Here is a 19,341-nt window from a genome sequence, read left to right on the forward strand (position 1 = left end):
AATAGGCTGAGTACAATAGGCTGAGTACAATAGGCTGAGTACAATAGGCTGGATACCATAGGCTGAATACCATAGGATGAATACCATAGGATGACTACAATATCCTGAATACAATAGGCTGAATACAATAGGCTGAATACAATAGGCTGAATACAATAGGCTGAATACAATAGGCTGAAGACCATAGGCTGAATACAATAGGCTGAATACAATAGGCTGAATACAATAGGATGAATACAATAGGATGAAGACAATAGGCTGAAGACAATAGGCTGAGGACAATAGGCTGAAGACAATAGGCTGAATACCATAGGCTGAATACCATAGGATGAATACAATAGGATGAAGACAATAGGCTGAAGACAATAGGCTGAATACAATAGGCTGAATACAATAGGCTGAAGACCATAGGCTGAATACAATAGGCTGAATACAATAGGCTGAATACAATAGGATGAATACAATAGGATGAAGACAATAGGCTGAAGACAATAGGCTGAGGACAATAGGCTGAAGACAATAGGCTGAATACCATAGGCTGAATACCATAGGATGAATACAAAGCTTAACAGTAAAACCTTGATGAGCAAAATGACGCTGCAATACTGGAGTAAAGTTTGAGTGATTTCTTAATCTAACAGAGGGATTAACAAAAAATAATAAGAAGAAACAGTTAATAAAAAAGTTATATAAAATAAAATGTACCTTTTCTGTTAAAACACACTGCAAAGCACACAGCCGAGGTGAGGAGGCCGAGGCCGACCACCACTGAGCAAGACACAGATGTACAAAGTGATTAGTGCTCAGAGACACGGTTGAGGTGAGGAGGCTGAGCCCGACCACCACTGAGCAAGACACAGAAGTACAAGGTGTTTAGTGCTCAGAGACATGGCCGAGGTGAGGAGGCTGAGCCCGACCACCACTGACCTAGACACAGAAGTGGAAACATTAAGATGGACAAAGAAATATCTATAGATAGATGTTTGAAAGGTTTTATGGACTGAATTATGAGAATGACTCTTGACCGACTGGATGGTTGGGTCTGTGGTTGGATCAATAACTGGCAGAAATGTCCACTTGGCTTAGACCCCAGCAATATTGATGTGGGGTCGTGCTATGGGCTGGGATTATTATGGATGAGAGCCTTCTTGGCTAGACATTTCTTGGCCCAGTCTTTGAGCCAGGAACATCTTGTACTATCGTATCTTACAATATCAAGGTTATGTCTCACATTGAGGCAACATTGAATGATTTTCATGTTTGAAGATTTGCAGCGAGAAAATAGTTTTTAGATAAGAAATAGAACCTAGAATAAAACAAGACACAGAAACCCTAAGTAAATGAATAGTAACACATGTGAAAAGCAAAGTGCAGCCAGTCTGGAGGGTCAGTAACACCAGTAACGCCGGCCGCCGCCGCCGAAACAGGCAAGGACAGAGCAGGAGCTGAGCGTGACTGTGATTTACACCTACATGTGGAAAGATGAGTGTATAATGGTGAACAGCCAAAAGGGGGCGATCACACCCCAAATATACATACAGCAAGTAAATAGTAACACATGACATAAGCTAAAGTAACAAATCCAACCTAGAGGATTGTAGGCGTAAGGTTCAACACCAGTAGTTGTAGTGGATTTTGGAATACTTGGGATAGGGTTGTAGGATCTGATTGTAGTTGTGGAGTACTTCTCAAATATATTAACAAAAATCTATGAAAAATGCATGGTCTCAGTTCCCTCTGATCCTTCAGCGTGTGTGGTTAGCCACACTGGGCGACTGGTCTCAACCAAGGCTGACCCTAGAAAATGAGACGCAACACCAAGGGATCGATTCATTAAAGTGATTACGCCAGAATTCTGCCATAAAACACCTTAATAAGTCACAATATTTTTACGCAACTAAGTTTGTGACGCGCCCCCTGGGCCATATTCTTTAGGGGAATATCCGGAGCCGGATCAGATGGGAGTTGTAGTCTTCCGAGTGGCTGTGACCCGGTCCGTGCCCAGGGTGTCAAACTCAGTTGTATGTGGCAGTCCTACAGATGTTATAAGTTCTTTATTGTCGACTACGCCACCCGTTGTGTTGCGGTCACTATAGCCGCCGCTGCAGCAGGGTCCGCTGAGGCTGATGGTGTAGGTGCAGCTTGTGATGGTATAACCCCCAACGGGTGGGGTATAGCCTCAGGGGGTCAGGTGCAGAGGATGGGGGTTGTGGTGGTGCAGCATAGGTGTTAAAGGAAGACAGAGTCGGGTTGTGCAGTTTAGGGTATTTACTCACTGCTGATGTTCCGGTCACTCCAGCTTCAAGTGACCTCCCGAGCCGTGCTGCGTCCACCAGGTCCTGGATCCAGCCAACCCCCAAGCGAGTCCGGAGCGTGACCCTGAGCTCTCCTTCTGTCCTTTCTCTGGCCGTCCCCACTAGTGATCCACCCAGGTCCAGCTCCCTCGGGCCCTCTGTTGGGTGACCCTTGGCCTTGGGTTCCCTGACCCTCCGCGTGGTATGCCTTCGTGGTGGATGTGGTGGGTGGCCGTGGCAGACGCTGCCCACGGCCTCCGGTCTCTGGCTGGGGTGTGTTTTTGCCCCCACCAGCTTGGGTTCCGGTACCCTAATGCCGACTCTTCACCCGTGGATTGGATTTGGGGTCTTAGAGTCCTCTCTTCTGCTTCCCCCTCTGGGTCTCTCTTCTTTCTCCTCTCTCACTCTCTCTAGGGCTCTGCTCTGCTCCTCTTCCTGACTCTGACAGACTGACCGATTGTGGCAGACTGACTCCTCTGCAAAGACTGACCCTGTTCTTTGATGGTGCCCACCTTATATACTCCCTCTATGTGTGAGCTCAGGTGACCAGCACCCAATGAGCTCCTATCTTTACCCAGGCTGCTCCCCCTATCTGCCCCTACACTACTTGGGATGTACCACCCCCCTCCCACTCCAGCCAGGAACAGACTCGGTCGTACCTGCACATTTCTAAGTGGGAGTACCGTCGGCCTGTTCCTCGGAAATGGGATGTATGTAGTGCATGCAGCCTACCGAGCTCAGATCCACACTCCATCCTTACCCGGGAGTGGAATATCACACCTCTGGGTTGAGGTGCAATACCCCTGTAGCAGCCGAATCCTCAGGGTGCTACATTTGTCCTAAAATACTGTGACGTTATGTCTTTTCACCTCAGTCCTGGCCCGCTGCACCAACATAAGTGGAGCATGGGCAGAACGGGGTGTGACGTCACCCACCCATCAAATTGATGAAAGTTCTGCCTCGTTAGTTGTAGAAGGTTCTCCAGCGATGCAGTCCCTGACTGGAGTGCGATTCCTGTCCACGCGCTCGCCTGCTAAGAGATGTACCTTACTCCTTAGGTGGCCTGCACCTGCCAATGAATTTGACACCTTGTACTTCATCAGCCTGGTCAGTAAGACAACACCAGAGTTAATGAATCGGCCCCTAGACTCGTGTGCCTTGGTAGGTTAACCATTGCCAGGAGTGGGGTGGTCCCAAGCGCTCACTGTTACTCAGCGAAGCTCCAGGAACATGCTGAGATTGTGAAGGATGGTTTCTTGATACAATGTCACCTCTTCTCATTTTTTGATATCCTTTTTCTGACTCTTTTTCTCAAGTTTTGGCTTTGGGAAGGTTTTTCAATTAAAATTCGGATTCTATTGCTGTTCCTATGGGTAATGCCTAATTATAGATGTAAAATAAAGTTACTAAGCATGGCTGCTTCCTTCTAGACATGTCTGTAAATTCTGTGTGGTGGTGCAGCTCAGCTCTATTCACTTCAATGGAGCTGGACTGCACTGCTGTACGTGGCTGATGGGGGGCGCCACTGCTTCTGGAAGCAAACCATCATTATTTACTAATTCTGTACAACAATGAGACATTTCAGAAGTTATATTATGAAGATCTTTTCTTTCAGGCAATTCATATCGGATATTTGAAGAATATTTTTGATTATTCTTTTGGTTGTGTCAGATAATAACTGGGGGGATATGAAAGAAAAAGAGATGTAGCAATTCAGTCCTTCTTTTGCTTCTGCTTATTGTGAATAAGATATTCCGGGGGTTGTTTTTCAGCTATTCAAGTAACTGCAGTAAATTCTCTATTTTTCCTTTCCGTAACATGCTGTATCATTGTTCACTATGTATTACTGTTCAAATATACATAAAAAAGCGGAGTTCAGCACCACCGTTGTTCTCATTGTAGTTTCCTTCATTTCTGGAAAATTTTGTCCTCAAATGCAAAAAGATTATTGTTGAGAATGAACTGGAGACAGTTTGATTATTGATTAACTTGATCAGAAGAGATTCTTCTGACTGTACCTCTTTCACCTACATTGTACAATACACTTGTTGGACTTTAAACAGCTTTATCTCAGACTGTCCAAAGCTCCTGCTCAATTAGTTGCTAAGTTTGTAATTTCTTCTTTTCAATCTGTATTGTACGTGCCCTGTAAACCACAGCGTCCTGGATCAGGTGTTAGTGGATGGTGCTCAGAAGATGAGCCCTCTGCTTACACAGTGGTCCTGACTGTTTTTCAGCCATCACTTGCCTCTAACAGCAGCGACTGGAGCTAGCTCCGAACACTGCTGTTAAAGGGAACCTATCATGTCCTGTCTACTATGTTAATTTCCCCCATAGCGTTGTTAGTGATGCAATATGCATCACTAATGCTTTTTTATTAAAATTGGTGCTAATATCATGAGTTTATAACATTTTATACACTTATATCCTACCTGCTCGTTCAGTCATAGAGGTGTGATCTTCATATTCAGTCAGGGGCGGTCGCCGCATTCAGTCACTGCTGGCGCTGCCCACACATTTGAATTTTGCTCCCGGCTTGCGCTGATGTAAGTGGGGAGCTTGCGCAGTATGACATGGCTAGCCGTGACTCCCTGCATGGGAGCAGTGAGGCTGTGTAGTTCCCAGCATCACTGCGAATGCACTGTGATGACTGGCTCCCAGCACGTGCGCAATGAAGTTCCAAATTTCACTGTGTGCGGCCGGAGCCGCTTGTCACAGGTGAATGAGGGACTAGAAGCTGCAGGCAGCCGGGAGATGTCTTGAAGAGACCGCAGACAGGTTGCGGAGATACTGAAGGCTGCAGGCAGATGGGAGATTGAGGGATAGAAGCTGCAGGCAGCCAGGAGATGTTTTGGAGAGACTGCAGACAGGTTGCAGAGATGCTGAAGGCTGCAGGCAGACTGGAGATTGAGGGATAGAAGCTGCAGGCAGCCAGGGGATGTCTTGGAGTGACCACAGACAGGTTTCAGAGATACTGAAGGCTGCAGGCAGACCGGAGATTGAAGAACTAGAAGCTGCAGGTGGCCAGGAGATGTCTTGGAGAGACCGCAGACAGGTTGCGGAGATGCTGAAGGCTGCAGGCAGACCAGAGATTGAGGGATAGAAGCTGCAAGCAGCCAGGAGAAGTCTTGGAGAGACCGCAGACAGGTTGCAGAGATACTGAAGGCTGCGGGCAGACCAGAGATTGAGGGACTAGAAGCTGCAGGCAGCCAGGAGATGTCTTGGAGAGACTGCAGACAGGTTGTGGAGATACTGAAGGCTGCAGGCAGACCAGAGATTGAGGGACTAGAAGCTGCAGGCAGCCAGGGGATGTCTTGGAGAGACCGCAGACAGGTTGCAGAGATACTGAAGGCTGCAGGCAGACCGGAGATTGAGGGACTAGAAGCTGCAGGCAGCCAGGAGATGTCTTGGAGAGACTGCAGACAGGTTGCGGAGATACTGAAGGCTGCAGGCAGACCAGAGATTGAGGGGTAGAAGCTGCAGGCAGCCAGGAGATGTCTTGGAGAGACCGCAGACAGGTTGCAGAGATACTGTGGGCTGCAGGCAGACTGAAGATTGAGGGATTAGAAGCTGCAGGCAGCCAGGAGATGTCTTGGAGAGACCGCAGACAGGTTGCGGAGATACTGAAGGCTGCAGGCCGACCAGAGATTGATGGATAGAAGCTGCAGGCAGCCAGGAGATGTCTTGGAGAGACCGCAGACAGGTTGCAGAGATACTGAAGGCTGCAGGCAGACCAGAGATTGAGGGGTAGAAGCTGCAGGCAGCCAGGAGATGTCTTGGAGAGACCGCAGACAGGTTGCAGAGATACTGAAGGCTGCAGGCAGACCAGAGATTGAGGGACTAGAAGCTGCAGGCAGCCAGGAGATGTCTTGGAGAGACCGCAGACAGGTTGCAGAGATACTGTGGGCTGCAGGCAGACTGAAGATTGAGGGATTAGAAGCTGCAGGCAGCCAGGAGATGTCTTGGAGAGACCGCAGACAGGTTGCGGAGATACTGAAGGCTGCAGGCCGACTAGAGATTGATGGATAGAAGCTGCAGGCAGCCAGGAGATGTCTTGGAGAGACCGCAGACAGGTTGCAGAGATACTGAAGGCTGCAGGCAGACCAGAGATTGAGGGGTAGAAGCTGCAGGCAGCCAGGAGATGTCTTGGAGAGACCGCAGACAGGTTGCAGAGATACTGAAGGCTGCAGGCAGACCAGAGATTGAGGGACTAGAAGCTGCAGGCAGCCAGGAGATGTCTTGGAGAGACCGCAGACAGGTTGCAGAGATACTGTGGGCTGCAGGCAGACTGAAGATTGAGGGATTAGAAGCTGCAGGCAGCCAGGAGATGTCTTGGAGAGACCGCAGACAGGTTGCGGAGATACTGAAGGCTGCAGGCCGACCAGAGATTGATGGATAGAAGCTGCAGGCAGCCAGGAGATGTCTTGGAGAGACCGCAGACAGGTTGCAGAGATACTGAAGGCTGCAGGCAGACGGGAGATTTTAGATGCGTTTTTGCATGCGTTTTTTTCAAGCATTTTTCCAAGCGATTTTGAGCATCACTTGGAAAAGGGCTTGACAAGTTGATCACACTATATAAATCCATGCAACTGGAATGGATTTATATTGTGTGACCAACTTATGAGGAGATTTCTGATTCAAATACTGCATCTAAAGTAAAAAAAAGAATTAAAAAGTAAAAAGAAACAAAAAAACCTTATATTCACCTCTCCGGTGGCTCCGGGGCCATCCTCTCTCCTCGGCGTCCCGCAGTGTACTGGCAGGACCTGCGGTGACGTCATTTAGTCAGCTGATGGTCACTCGACCATCACCTGACCGCTGATGTCAGCAGTCGCGTGACCATCAGCTGACTAAATGACGGCGGGACCCTGAGGAGAGAGGACGCTGCCGGGAGGAGACCGGGGGCCGCCGGAGAGGTGAGTATGAATATTTTTTTTTTATTTTTTACTTTATTATTCTCTTTTTACTTGTAGGTACGATGGTACCTGGGTTGGAGGAGAGTCTCCTCTTCTCCAGACCCGGGTACTATCAACACCTTGAACCGCATAATATCCGCATGCATACATGCAGATATTATGCGGTTTAATGCAAGTCAATGGGCGCGATTTTGCGGTGAAATTGGTTGTGCTGCGGATTTTTCCGCAATGATAATCTGCAATGGAAATTTCCGCAGCATGTGCACAGCACATGCGGATTATCATTGGGATACATCCCAGACCTCTTAACAAGCGTTTTTTAATGTGTTTTTGCGGCGGAAATGCCGCCGTGGAAAAGCATTAAATCCGCATCGTGGGCACACAGCCTGACACCTTCACCCTCGGGCGATTTTCCATTTTTTGTTTTTTCCTCTCTGTCTTCCAAGAGCTATATCTTTTTTATATTTACATCCACATAGCCTTATGAGTGCTTGTTTTTTGTGGGACGAGTTGTACTTTTGAATGACACCATCCATTTTATCATGTTGTTACACGTACGCCACCTAAGTTCAGATAGGGGCGAGACGGGTTTCATGAATTCTTTGGAATCCGGGAGGAACCGTTACTCAGGGCGACCATAGACCATGTGCTGCAGCTTCTCTCACACACAAACATGTAGGTGGATTCACTTACTGACCAGACACATCTGACAAGAGTCCTCATAAACAGTTTAACAGTAACTCTTTTGAGCAACAGGCTTCACCACAGTACAGTCTCATAAAGCAGGCACAGTAATGTGTCTCTTCAGTAGCACAGTTCAGCACAGATCAAATCTCTTAGCAGCACACCTCTATTCATACACAACAGCAGTGCTCCCACCAGCAGCTTTACCTTCTAGTGCTGTGAGGTACGAGGGGGGGTTAGAACAGAATGATGAGTCCAGTCCTCAGACTTGGTGTTGAATCCTTGCTTCTGTGGCGCCCCTGAGGGTTCGACCGCCACAGGAATGCTGCACTTCTTCAATGGAGTGTGGTGTTCCTCCTCTGAGGTAAGTCCGGTGTGATGGTAGTAACCTAGCCTTTTGCATCCAACACCACATTTCCACCAGAGGGAGCTAGTATGCACTAGGTGCTGCTCCCCTGGTTACAGGGAGACTGGGGAACACAAAGTGGTAGGAACCAGTTAGTGGGTGTGGGTGGAGGAACACTAGTTAGTTACACTTCAAATTTCATATTTAATAGAATGCCATCTTTGATCTTGGTCCTTCTTGTTCAGGGTTCTTCTCTGGTCCTTCAGTCCTGTCTCTGGGTCTTGGTCTGTAAAGCGGTCTAAACTACTGTGTGTTATGTGACCTCCCTCCGGGAGCGCAGATCCTGTGTGGGCCTGCACCGAGAAGGGACACAGCCCTCGTACCCTGATCTTGGGACGAGAGGAAGGTTGCAGACAAGGAATGTCTCAACCCGGCCGAGGACCAGGATCAAGAAGGCCCGGGAGCTTTAGAGTGTGACTCCCTAGCAAATGGGTCCCGGGAAGGATGCAGACGGAGCGGAGCACGCCACCTGTCCTCGCCTACCTGATCTATTCAGAGGGATTCCGGCTGCAAGAGGGGTACCGGCCCCCGACACCCGACCTAGTACTCTACGTCCAGGATGGGAAAGCCCGGTTAGGCCCTGAGGATCCCGCCGGGCATCGGATGGAGAGGAATTGCCACCCGAGTCCTACACCTGAGAGGAGCTCAGAGGGAGACCCGGCCTATCTACACACGCACAGACGGGAAAGGGTGAAGTCTGTAGTGCAGGAACACTCTGGTGTAGGGTCGCTACCGAACACTGGACTTTCTCGGAGGTAGTCGGACCCCCGTCCCTGGTGGCCACAGGACTCCGCGAGGAGCAGGGAGTCGCCTTCCCGCTAACATCTCTGAGTGAGTAAAGCCTTGGAAGTTCACCCCTATGGCCTCCGGACTGTTCATTACGCGCCATACCACACGACGCGGTGCCCGTACTCCCCGCGCTACTACTTCCCCCCTTCATCCTGTTTGCCTGCCCCGAGGCCTTGCTCCGCCTGTGGGGAGCAGTGAGAACCTTGGCCGCCATGACACCGGGCCTCAGTGGACTGCTAGCGGTGCTGGTGGCCCTTCACCAGACACCACAGGTGGCGTAGTCGTTAATCAGCCACTCAACCCGGACAAGCCCACACCATCTCTTTCTAATGTGACGGCCCTGAGCACGAGTCGGGCCCGGGCCACTGCTGCATCCCATCTCTTCGACACAGGGCCCGACACCGAGTCCCCCCAACACCCAGGGTAAAACGGGCTTTCTGAGTAGAGGCGTCACACTTCTGCTAGACAACAGTTGACTTCTTTCTCCACTATTTCCTCCTGTAGATACCACTAGCAATCAGATGGCAGTTGCAGTGAGAGAGTCCCAGGACCCTCATCAGCCGGGTGAAGAGGTCTGCATCCTTTATGCTTGCTCTCCAGCTCAGAACTGACTCTGCTCAATCTCTCTGAGGCAGGCCTAGCCACTCCCCGTAGCCGCACCCTGTTAACCCCTCCGGTTGCTGGATGCTTCTGCACTATGTGTGTTATCTACCCGTCACAATGTGATGCGCTGGAAAGCGTGAAAAAAAATCCAAGTGCGTTGAAGTTGCAAAAAAAAAGTGCAATTCCACAATTCTTTTTTTAATTTACCCTGTTCACAATATGGTAAAACTGACCTGGCAATATGATTCTCCGGGTCAGTATGAATACGCAGATACCAAACATGTTGAGGTTTTTTTTATTTAAGTGGTGAAAAATTTCTGGGGGAAATTTGTAAAAAAAAAAAAAAAAGGAAATATTTTGCTTGTGGCGCCATTTTCCGAGACCTGTAACGCTTTCAATTTTTGGGATATGGGGCTGGGTGAGGGCTTTTTTTTTGTACATTGAGCTGACTTTTTACTGATACCAATTTGGGATAGATACGATGTTTTGATCGACTCTTATTGTATTGCAACGCTGCGACAGACAAAAAACATAATTCTTGCATTTTGATTTATTTTGTCGTTACGCCATTTACCAGTTGGATTAACTCACTTTATATTCTGATAGAACGGACTTTTACGAACGCAGCGATACAAAATATACATATTTTTTTAATTGTTTTATTTTTGATGGGGCAAAAGGGGGGGTTTGAACTTTTGTTTTTCTGTTTTTATACTTTAAGAAAAAATGTTTTGAACTTTTTATGGTATTTATTAGTCCCCTTAGGAGACTTGAAGCTCTGATTGCCTCATCAGTCATCACTTGTTCTATACGTAGCAGTATATCAGCACTGATATGTATATAAAAAGCACGATCTCCTATGAATGGCAGCTAAACGCTGGCTTTCACAGGAGATTTGTCATGACAAGCACAGAGGTCTTCAGCAGACCCCCTGTTTTATGGCAACCCATAGGCGTCCCTATGATCACGTCACATGCACGCTGATGGGCACGTGGAACAATGCGACCTCCTGCCGATGCCTGATAAATGCTGCTGTCAGATATTGACAGTGGCATTTATCAGGTTAAGACCGCGGCCCCACTATCAGTATTCGGTCAGTATTCAGTCAGTATTTATTCTCAGGAGTGGGAGCCAAAACCAGGAGAGGGTGATAAATGCAGAATTGGTGACTTGTTTCTATTATACCTTTTCTCTGATTGTTCCTCACCTGGTTTTGGCTCCCACTCCTGAGATAAAATACTGACCGAATACTGACCAAATACTGATAGTGAGGTCGGGGCTCCGCTCCTCCAGCAGCTGTTAAAGGCACATGATGGCTAATTAAATCAGTCATCATCATCTGCTGGGAAAATTGCATCAGTCAGGGACACGATACATGGATAAATATACATCATATGTCATGAAGGAGTTAACTTTTGACCAATTTTTCACTCCATCTTTATGAACATATATTACATTTTTGAAAGTGGCTACCATTAATAAGCAAAAGATTTCTGAAATGTCAGTGGCCATTTGGGAAAGCACAAGAATGAAATAATGGCAGGGACATAAATGGGGTTTATTGCCTTATACTTAATGGATGATCTAGTAACATTGCATCTTACTAAACTGCTGGCACAACACTGGCGTTTTATGGCTTTATGCAAAGATAGGGTTAATCGCATGTATTTTTGTTGGTATATAACTGTTAATTATATTATGTGTACCTGTGAATACTCTTATATAGTGTTATTGAGAGTAACTGCTGTCATAGTATTTGTCATTTATTCACTGTTTACCGGCCATCTTTTCCTTTATTTTTATAAACTGTTTAGTAAATATTTATCTAATCTCGTCCTGTGGTCGTCATTCGGCCTGTGGTCGTCCCTCATCCTGTGGCTGTCCCTCGCCCTCGTCCTGTGGCCGTCCCTCGTCCTGTGGCCATCCCTTGTCCTGTGGTCGTCATTCATCCTGTGGTCGTTCCTCATCCTGTGGCTGTCCCTTGTCCTGTGGCCGTCGCTCGTCCTGTGGCCGTCCCTTGTCCTGTGGTCATCATCCGTCCTGTGGCCATCCCTCGTCCTGTGGTCGTCATTCGTCCTGTAGTCATCTTTCTTCCTGTAGCCGTCCCTCGTCCTGTGGCCGTCCCTTGTCCTGTGGTCATCATTCATCCTGCGTCTGTCCCTCGTCCTGTGGTCGTCATTCGTCCTGTGGTCATCATTCGTCCTGTGGCCATTCCTCGTCCTGTGGCTGTCCCTTGTCCTGTGGCCATCCCTCGTCCTGTGGTCATCCCTCGTGCTGTGGTCGTCTTTTGTCCTGTGGTCGTCCCTCATCCTGTGGTTGTCCCTGGTCCTGTGGCTGTCCCTCGTCCTGTGGTTGTCTTTCGTCCTGAGTCGTCCCTCATCCTGTGGTTATCCCTCGTCCTGTGGCTGTCCCTCGTCCTGTGGTCATCCCTCGAGCTGTGGCTGGCCTTGGGCCTGTGGCCATCCCTCATCCTGTGGCCATCCCTCGTCCTGTGGCCGTCCCTTGTCCTGTGGTCTTCATTCGTCCTGTGGTCGTCCCTCATCCTGTGGCTGTCCCTCGTCCTGTGGCCGTCCCTTGTCCTGTGGTCGTCATTCGTCCTGTGGCCGTCCCTCGTCCTGTGGTCATCTTTTGTCCTGTAGCCGTCCCTCGTCCTGTGACCATCCCTTGTCCTGTGGTCATCATTCATCCTGTGTCTGTCCCTCGTCCTGTGGTCGTCATTCGTCCTGTGGTCATCATTCGTCCTGTGGCCATTCCTCATCCTGTGGCTGTCCCTCATCCTGTGGCCATCCCTCGTCCTGTGGTCATCCATCGTGCTGTGGTCATCTTTTGTCCTGTGGTCGTCCCTCATCCTGTGGTTGTCCCTGGTCCTGTGGCTGTCCCTCGTCCTGTGGTTGTCTTTCGTCCTGAGTCTTCCCTCATCCTGTGGTTATCCCTCGTCCTGTGGTTGTCCCTCGAGCTGTGGCTGGCCTTGGGCCTGTGGCCGTCCCTCATCCTGTGGCTGTCCCTCGTCCTGTGGCCATTCCTCATCCTGTGGCCGTCCCTCATCCTGTGGTCATTTTTCGTCCTGTGGTCATCCCTCATCCTGTGGTTGTCCCTCGTCCTGTGGCTGTCCCTCATCCTGTGGTTGTCGCTCGTCCTGTGGCCATTCCTCGTCCTGTGGCCGTCCCTCGTCTTGTGGTCATCTTTCGTCCTGTGGTCATCCCTCATCCTGTTGTTGTCCCTCGTCCTGTGGCTGTCCCTCGTCCTGTGGTCGTCCCTCGTCCTGTGGCTGTCCCTCGTCCTGTGGTTGTCCCTTGTCCTGTGGTCGTCCCTCGCCTGTGATTGTCCCTTATCCTGTGGCCTCATCCTGTGGTCGTCCCTCGCCCACGTTTCATTTGTACAAATCTCTCACTATAAAAATCCTTCATCTCCATTCTGGGGTCATTTTTTATGCATCAATGTTTCAGATTCAGTCTCCCACATCTCTTTAGCCTCCTGTGATGGTTTCTCTGTTTGTTTTTTCTTACTTTTATAAAGTATGTAACATTTTCATCATGTGTGCTCATTTTGTCTGATATGGAGGCTCCTTCAGTCTCAAACCTAATACCTTATACACTAAATAAAGCAACTTCTAGAACATTAGAGGGGTTGTCCCATGTCCCTGCTTAGATACTGGTGACTCAGGGAGCTTTCACATTGCGTATAGTTACACGTGGGTCCCGTCAGGCTTGCGTCTGAACCCCCCCCCCCACAAAACAAGACGTATGCACTGACGGGGCTATAGACTACAATGGTGCTGGCAGAGTGACCGTGCGTTCTGCCGTGCATCATTTTCCAGCGTGTACTCCTACTTTCCAGCCCCCTGCACTTCCACCTAATTAGCGTAAAACTTCAACTGGTGATCACAGAAAAATGACAAAACATATTTCCTCTACAAAGGTATCATTTTACTCTGCATTACAGCACCATTATTGCCATGTCTTTACTTTAGATTCCAGATTGGTGCTGACAGATCCCCGTCCTCATGGGACACCCCCTTTGTAGTATGATTCAATATCTGGACTATTTTAGATGTTTTTTTTTTTGCTTTGGAAGCGCTGAATAAGACATTACTTGTTTTTAAAACATCCAGTTTGATAAATTTTTGCATGGTTAGAGCTGCTGACATGGACCTGTTAAGTGCTGATCCATATAATACAAAGAAATAATTCACACCTTTTTTGCAGAAGTTCAGAAGAAAACTTAAAGGTTCATTTCGTCAACCGTGATGGCGAGACTCTGACGGCCACAGCTAAAGAAGGGGAGAGTCTACTGGAGGTGGTTATCCGGCACAATCTGAGTATTGATGGCTTTGGTAAGCATTGCAGGTTTCATAGGTATTTTACTTATTGGGGCTACTGACAATAGAACAATCACCATGTTATACTTGACATCCGAAGAAATTGCTCAGATTGTATAAACTATTTCCGTCCTTTGTTCTCTCAGGTGCCTGTGAAGGAACTTTAGCTTGTTCCACTTGTCACCTCATATTTGATCAGAAGGCCTTTGACCAGCTCACTGCCATTACAGATGAGGAGATGGACATGTTGGATTTGGCTTTTGGATTGACTAAAACGTATGTTTTCATGTATTTATGAATATAAGCCGACTTAGTAGCCTACTAGCCAGTGATGATTATTACTGAGATCAAGACTGGGTCATTTTCCCTGTTCCTAATCAGGTTGGGTTTCATCATTTGGTCATTCAAACAATATTTGAATGCCTCTATTTCTCATCTTATGTGGGGTCTTATTTTTAGGTATTTTTCATATTCCTTTTTTTGCTGCTAAAATGAAATATGTGTTTGTTTTTCACAATTTTGCAATTTTTATGATCACAAGGTGCCAATAAATTATAATTGAAATTGTGTTTCCCTTAGGCTGTGTGCGCACTATGCATTTTTTAAGCAATTCCGCTGCATAAACGCTTAAAAAACGCTTGGTAGAAGGTCTGCCATGTTCCCCAATGATAATCCGCATCTGCTGTGCACATGCTGCGGAAATTTCCGCTGCGGATTATCATTGCAGAAAAATCCGCAGCATTACCAATTAGTTTGTGGAATCGCGGCGTTTTCGCCGCCATTGACTTGCATTGAATAGCATAATATCCGCATGAATACATGTGCACAAGCGGATATTAAGCAATTCAATGTGCGGATGGCACCCGGGTTTGGAGAAGAGGAGACTCTCCTCCGGACCCAGGTACCTTAGTACCTGTAAAAAAAAATGAATAAAATAAAAAATATACATTATACTCACCTTCTGATGGCCCCCAGTCTCCTTATCCGATCCGTCCTGGCTTACCGGCAGCTCGCGATGGTCTAAAAGGAGCTGCCATGACGTCATTTAGTCATGTGACAGGTCACGCGACTGCTGACGTCGGCGGTCGCGTGACCCGTCACATGACTAAATTATGTCTTGGAAGGTCCTTTTAGACCACCGCGAGACATCGGGGACACCGGACGGATCGGATAAGGAGACCGGGGGCCATCAGAAGGTAAGTATAATATTTATTTTTTATTTTTTACCATTCTTTTACGGTCACACTATATATGCCGGTTGCATGGATTTATATAGTGTGACCAAGTTGACAAGCACTTTCCAAGTGATGCTAAAATCGCTTGTCAACCCGCATGCGGAAATGCTAGTGAAGAACGCTTCACATCCGCATGTCCCTGGCAGGAAAAACGCATGTACAATCCGCATGTACAATCCGCATGCGTTTTTTTCTGCCAAGGAGATGCAGAAACGCTCAGGAAAAATCCGGAGCATTTCTGCATCGTAGGCACATAGCTTTACAATTACATATGTTTTTACACATAGTACATAATGATATTTTGTGTTGGTAATAGAAACTGTGGTTAGCATTGGCCCTTCTATCCTTCCTTCCCCACATCCCTCCTTTCTTCTGACCCTTCCTGATTCCCACACTCCCTTTCTTCCTCCTTCATTCCCTTCATTCCCTTCATTCCTTCCACCTCTAGATTTGTTCCATCCAGCCTCCCTCCCCTTCCTCTCTCTTTTCATACCACATTTCAAACTTTAAAACATTTGATTTTAATGCTGATTACCCCTGTAACTGGGGTTGGTATATCATCCCTAGTTACAGGGCAAATTCAGCCCTCTGCTTTCACTATAGAGCTGATCCCAGGCAGCTAAGACACAGCAGATCCCACTCACTCGTGGCACCAGGTGATCATATGATCACTAGCACAAGAGGAGAAAGCAATGTTTCTGTTTTTGCTTCCTATATGCAGATTTTATCAGCGCTGTATATTCAGGAAGGTAGAGGTGGTAATAAACCATCTCTGCCTTCTATTGGGAGTCCGGCCAACTCTACCACATATTTCCCTACTTTTGCACCTGCACAATCTCCGTCGCTGCTGACTTTATGGTACCATACCATTATAAATGTTCCTGCAGTCATATGCTTTGGACATTCAGTAAGTTATTCATTGCTACATGTTATTTGATTATGAAAAGAATATTTTACTGTTAACACTACCTTCGATTAAATTAGAGAGTGTAATAAATGTACAATTTCAGGGGATGGTCCAGGACTTTGATATTGGTGATCAATGCTTATGTTCCACAGATCAGCGGTTTACCAGCCTGCTGGGGCCGCTCTCAGCTTCTGCATTTTAGCTCCCTATGAAGTGAATGGAAGCTGAGCTGCAGTGTACAGGACAGTGTACAGGACAGTGTATACAGTGTATAAATCTGGCTGCTGCGAACGTGGCAAACAGCTGATCTTCAGGGGTACCGGGTGTCGAACCCCCACCAATGTCATATTGTCGCATTGATTACTTATTATCTAAGTCTTGGACAACCTCTCTAATGAATATTGTATTGAGGTGTAGACTAGTATTACAATATTATCTCAGTAGTAAATGGTTTGTTTTTAACAAAATTAAATAACAGTTAAAGAAAATAAGTTATAAAATCTAATAAACCTAATCTAAAACATGCAACACCCCTTTAAAACAAATGAAAGAGGTTGTCCACTATGTTAGGATTGATAATGTATCCTTAGGGTAGGTCATGAATGTCTGATCGGTAGGGGAGCAGCACCCGGCACCGCCGCTGACCCGCTCTTATCGGTGCCGGCTGGAACTGACCAGTTATGGAGCTTCACAGCGCAGCTCCATCTACCAGATAGTGGCCACAGCCAGGTACTGCACATCGGGTCACTATTTAAATCAATAGGGGTGGATGTGCAGTACCTAGCCACGGCCACTATAAAGTAGGTGGAGCTGTGCTGTGTTGCTCCATAACTGGTTAATTCCGTCCGATGCCAACACCAAGAACAGCTGATCGGCGGGGGTATCAGGTGTTGCTCCCCTACCAATCAGATATTGATGACATTGATGACCTACCCTAAGGATAGGACAACCTGTTTACCTCCCCATTAGGTATGCAAGTTCCCAGGTTCTGGTTGTGTAGAGGTTTTCGCCATGATAATTGCGTTGGAGTCCATAAATCTTGCTGATTGAGTAGAGTGAGCCTTGATTTCTGCCATCTCTTTTGAATTGTAACCTTCCTGTATATTGAAACTATCCGAAAGATTGTAGAATATTGCACAAGATAGTCTGACCAGGGTTTCAATATTTTTTGGCTGCTTTTGAACCACACTGATCCTGCCGATGTGTTCATGTGGAGCTAAGCTGTGAAAAAGACTCAAATGATGCCGTGATTTTCTCATTCTATGGCTTCGTCCACACTGCGTATATGAGCCCTACATTCCCTACGCTGGAGGTATAGCTTGGGAGAATTTCCAAGATTATACTTTTGATGGAAGGCTCCATTGTTGTGTCTACAAATCCATACATTGACCATACAACATCTATTCATTCCCTTCTTGGACCCACCAGATATCCCACCGCTGGGTCCACATCCATCAAGCCTTTTATATTTGGGTCATGCAGTCAAAACTGCTTCTACACAATCTGGCCTAAAATCGATAATGGAAGCTAAATGAATATGATTCATACATTAAAGAGGATTAACAGTGAAATGAATAGGAGTCTTTTGAGTGTTTTCTATGCAATTTTTGTGGCATTTTTAAGAGCAAATACAGGGCAAAAACAACTGAAGAATCGCCATCTGCACATAGCCTGATAGTGCTGCCGAGTACGGCACAGTCGCTTTTGTATCAATGTATTTCAATAGACGATTCATTGAGAAACGTGATGTTAATGTTAACATTTGATAATAAAGTCCCTACAAAGATCTTTCTTATTTTATAGGTCTCGACTTGGATGCCAGATCTGCATGACAAAATCGATTGATGGAATTACAGTTCGAGTTCCAAAAGATTTATCTGATGCAAGAAGAGACCAAGCTGAACAGCAAAGCAAACAATAACTAATTAACGGCTATATGTCCGCGCGTCTAACGAGATGTACGCAGTGGATGACGAGTCCTTCCAGGGACCGTGCCAATCGTAAGGGATGTTACCATGTTCTAATTGATCAGAACTGATTTGGAGAAGGATCCAGCGGTTCTGTCGCAGCGTCTGACATCTACATCACCTTTCCATACAGTTCATTATCATGCCATGTATTTAAGTCTATATCTGTATGATAAAATATATGTGTTGACTTTAATACATGAAATATAATATATATTACTACCACTGTAAAGCCTCCTGACTTGTATTTTCCTGATTTTTTTCAGCACTAATGAGTAATTAAATTGGTTAATCAGGTTTTAAACATTGATGATGATCCTTAGAATAGGACATCAATCTTAGATTCATGGGGGTTAAGTACACTAGCTTCTATTGCACATTAAATATTTTTTGTACCGGTTGTACATGATTTGACATAGTCATTGTTTAAACAAAAATGCCAGCAGCTTCTTCATTAATTTATGGAGTGAAAAAGAATTGCTGAAAAAAGACAGAAAAAAAAACATGGGAGAACCCTCCAAAAAACACCACTTTCCCCAAACAGTCAGAAAAGCGCTCAAAACCTAAAATATATCACAGAAGATTTCTGAAAGCATCTTCTTCTTCACCTGAGGATCTTAGACTGTGCGCACACACAGGTTTTTTTGCTGAGTTTTTCAAGCAGAAAGTTTTTGAAAAGTTCTCATCTTAGTTTCTACTCCAAAATCTCCTTGAAAAACTCCTTGTGCACATAGCATAACTCTCAAGGCCGACATACACATTAGACTAACTTCAGCAGAACCCGTTGATACCAAGGAGTTCGGATGACAATCTAATGTGTATTGGGGCATCGGCCAACGGATGGTCAGCGGAGAGGTCGATTATATTGTTCTCCAGTAGATTAAACAATGTGAAAAACAAGGAGAGATCCAGCATCCAGAAGTCTCTTTACAATCAATAATCCTTTATTGGAAAAGTATTTTAAAAATCATAAGCAGAAAAGTCCCAGCCCCCATGGGAGGAGGCGATGGACAGACGCGTTTCAGACCTTATGGTTCCTCATCATTGTATGAGTGTCTTGTCCAAACTCACAGATATTTATGCTGAGTCCGGCTTAAACACACAGAGCGACCAATGAGAAAACAAATGGTTAAAAACCCTGAGTGAATCCACATAGTGAACGCTGATTGTCTCCACAGCAGAATGGGTGTAACTACCCAATACCTGGAAAGCTGGTGCTATT

General features: G+C 46.5%; 1 protein-coding gene across 1 annotated transcript in view; it reads left to right on the plus strand.

The window, feature by feature from the left end:
- LOC141153066 (adrenodoxin-like) overlaps nt 1-18,351 on the plus strand; it is a 68,027-nt gene extending 49,676 nt beyond the window's left edge. The window contains exons 2-4 of the mRNA XM_073637741.1: nt 13,898-14,025; nt 14,157-14,286; nt 17,956-18,351. Coding sequence (XP_073493842.1) covers nt 13,898-14,025; nt 14,157-14,286; nt 17,956-18,073 — 376 coding nt within the window. The 3' untranslated portion in view covers nt 18,074-18,351. The remainder of the gene's footprint in view (nt 1-13,897; nt 14,026-14,156; nt 14,287-17,955) is intronic.
- The last annotated feature ends 990 nt before the right edge of the window (nt 18,352-19,341 follow it).

Source organism: Phyllobates terribilis, unplaced genomic scaffold, assembly GCF_046119375.1.
Source record: "Phyllobates terribilis strain yellow unplaced genomic scaffold, ASM4611937v1 Scaffold_7__3_contigs__length_470593459, whole genome shotgun sequence".
In the NCBI taxonomy this organism is placed as follows: domain Eukaryota; kingdom Metazoa; phylum Chordata; class Amphibia; order Anura; family Dendrobatidae; genus Phyllobates; species Phyllobates terribilis.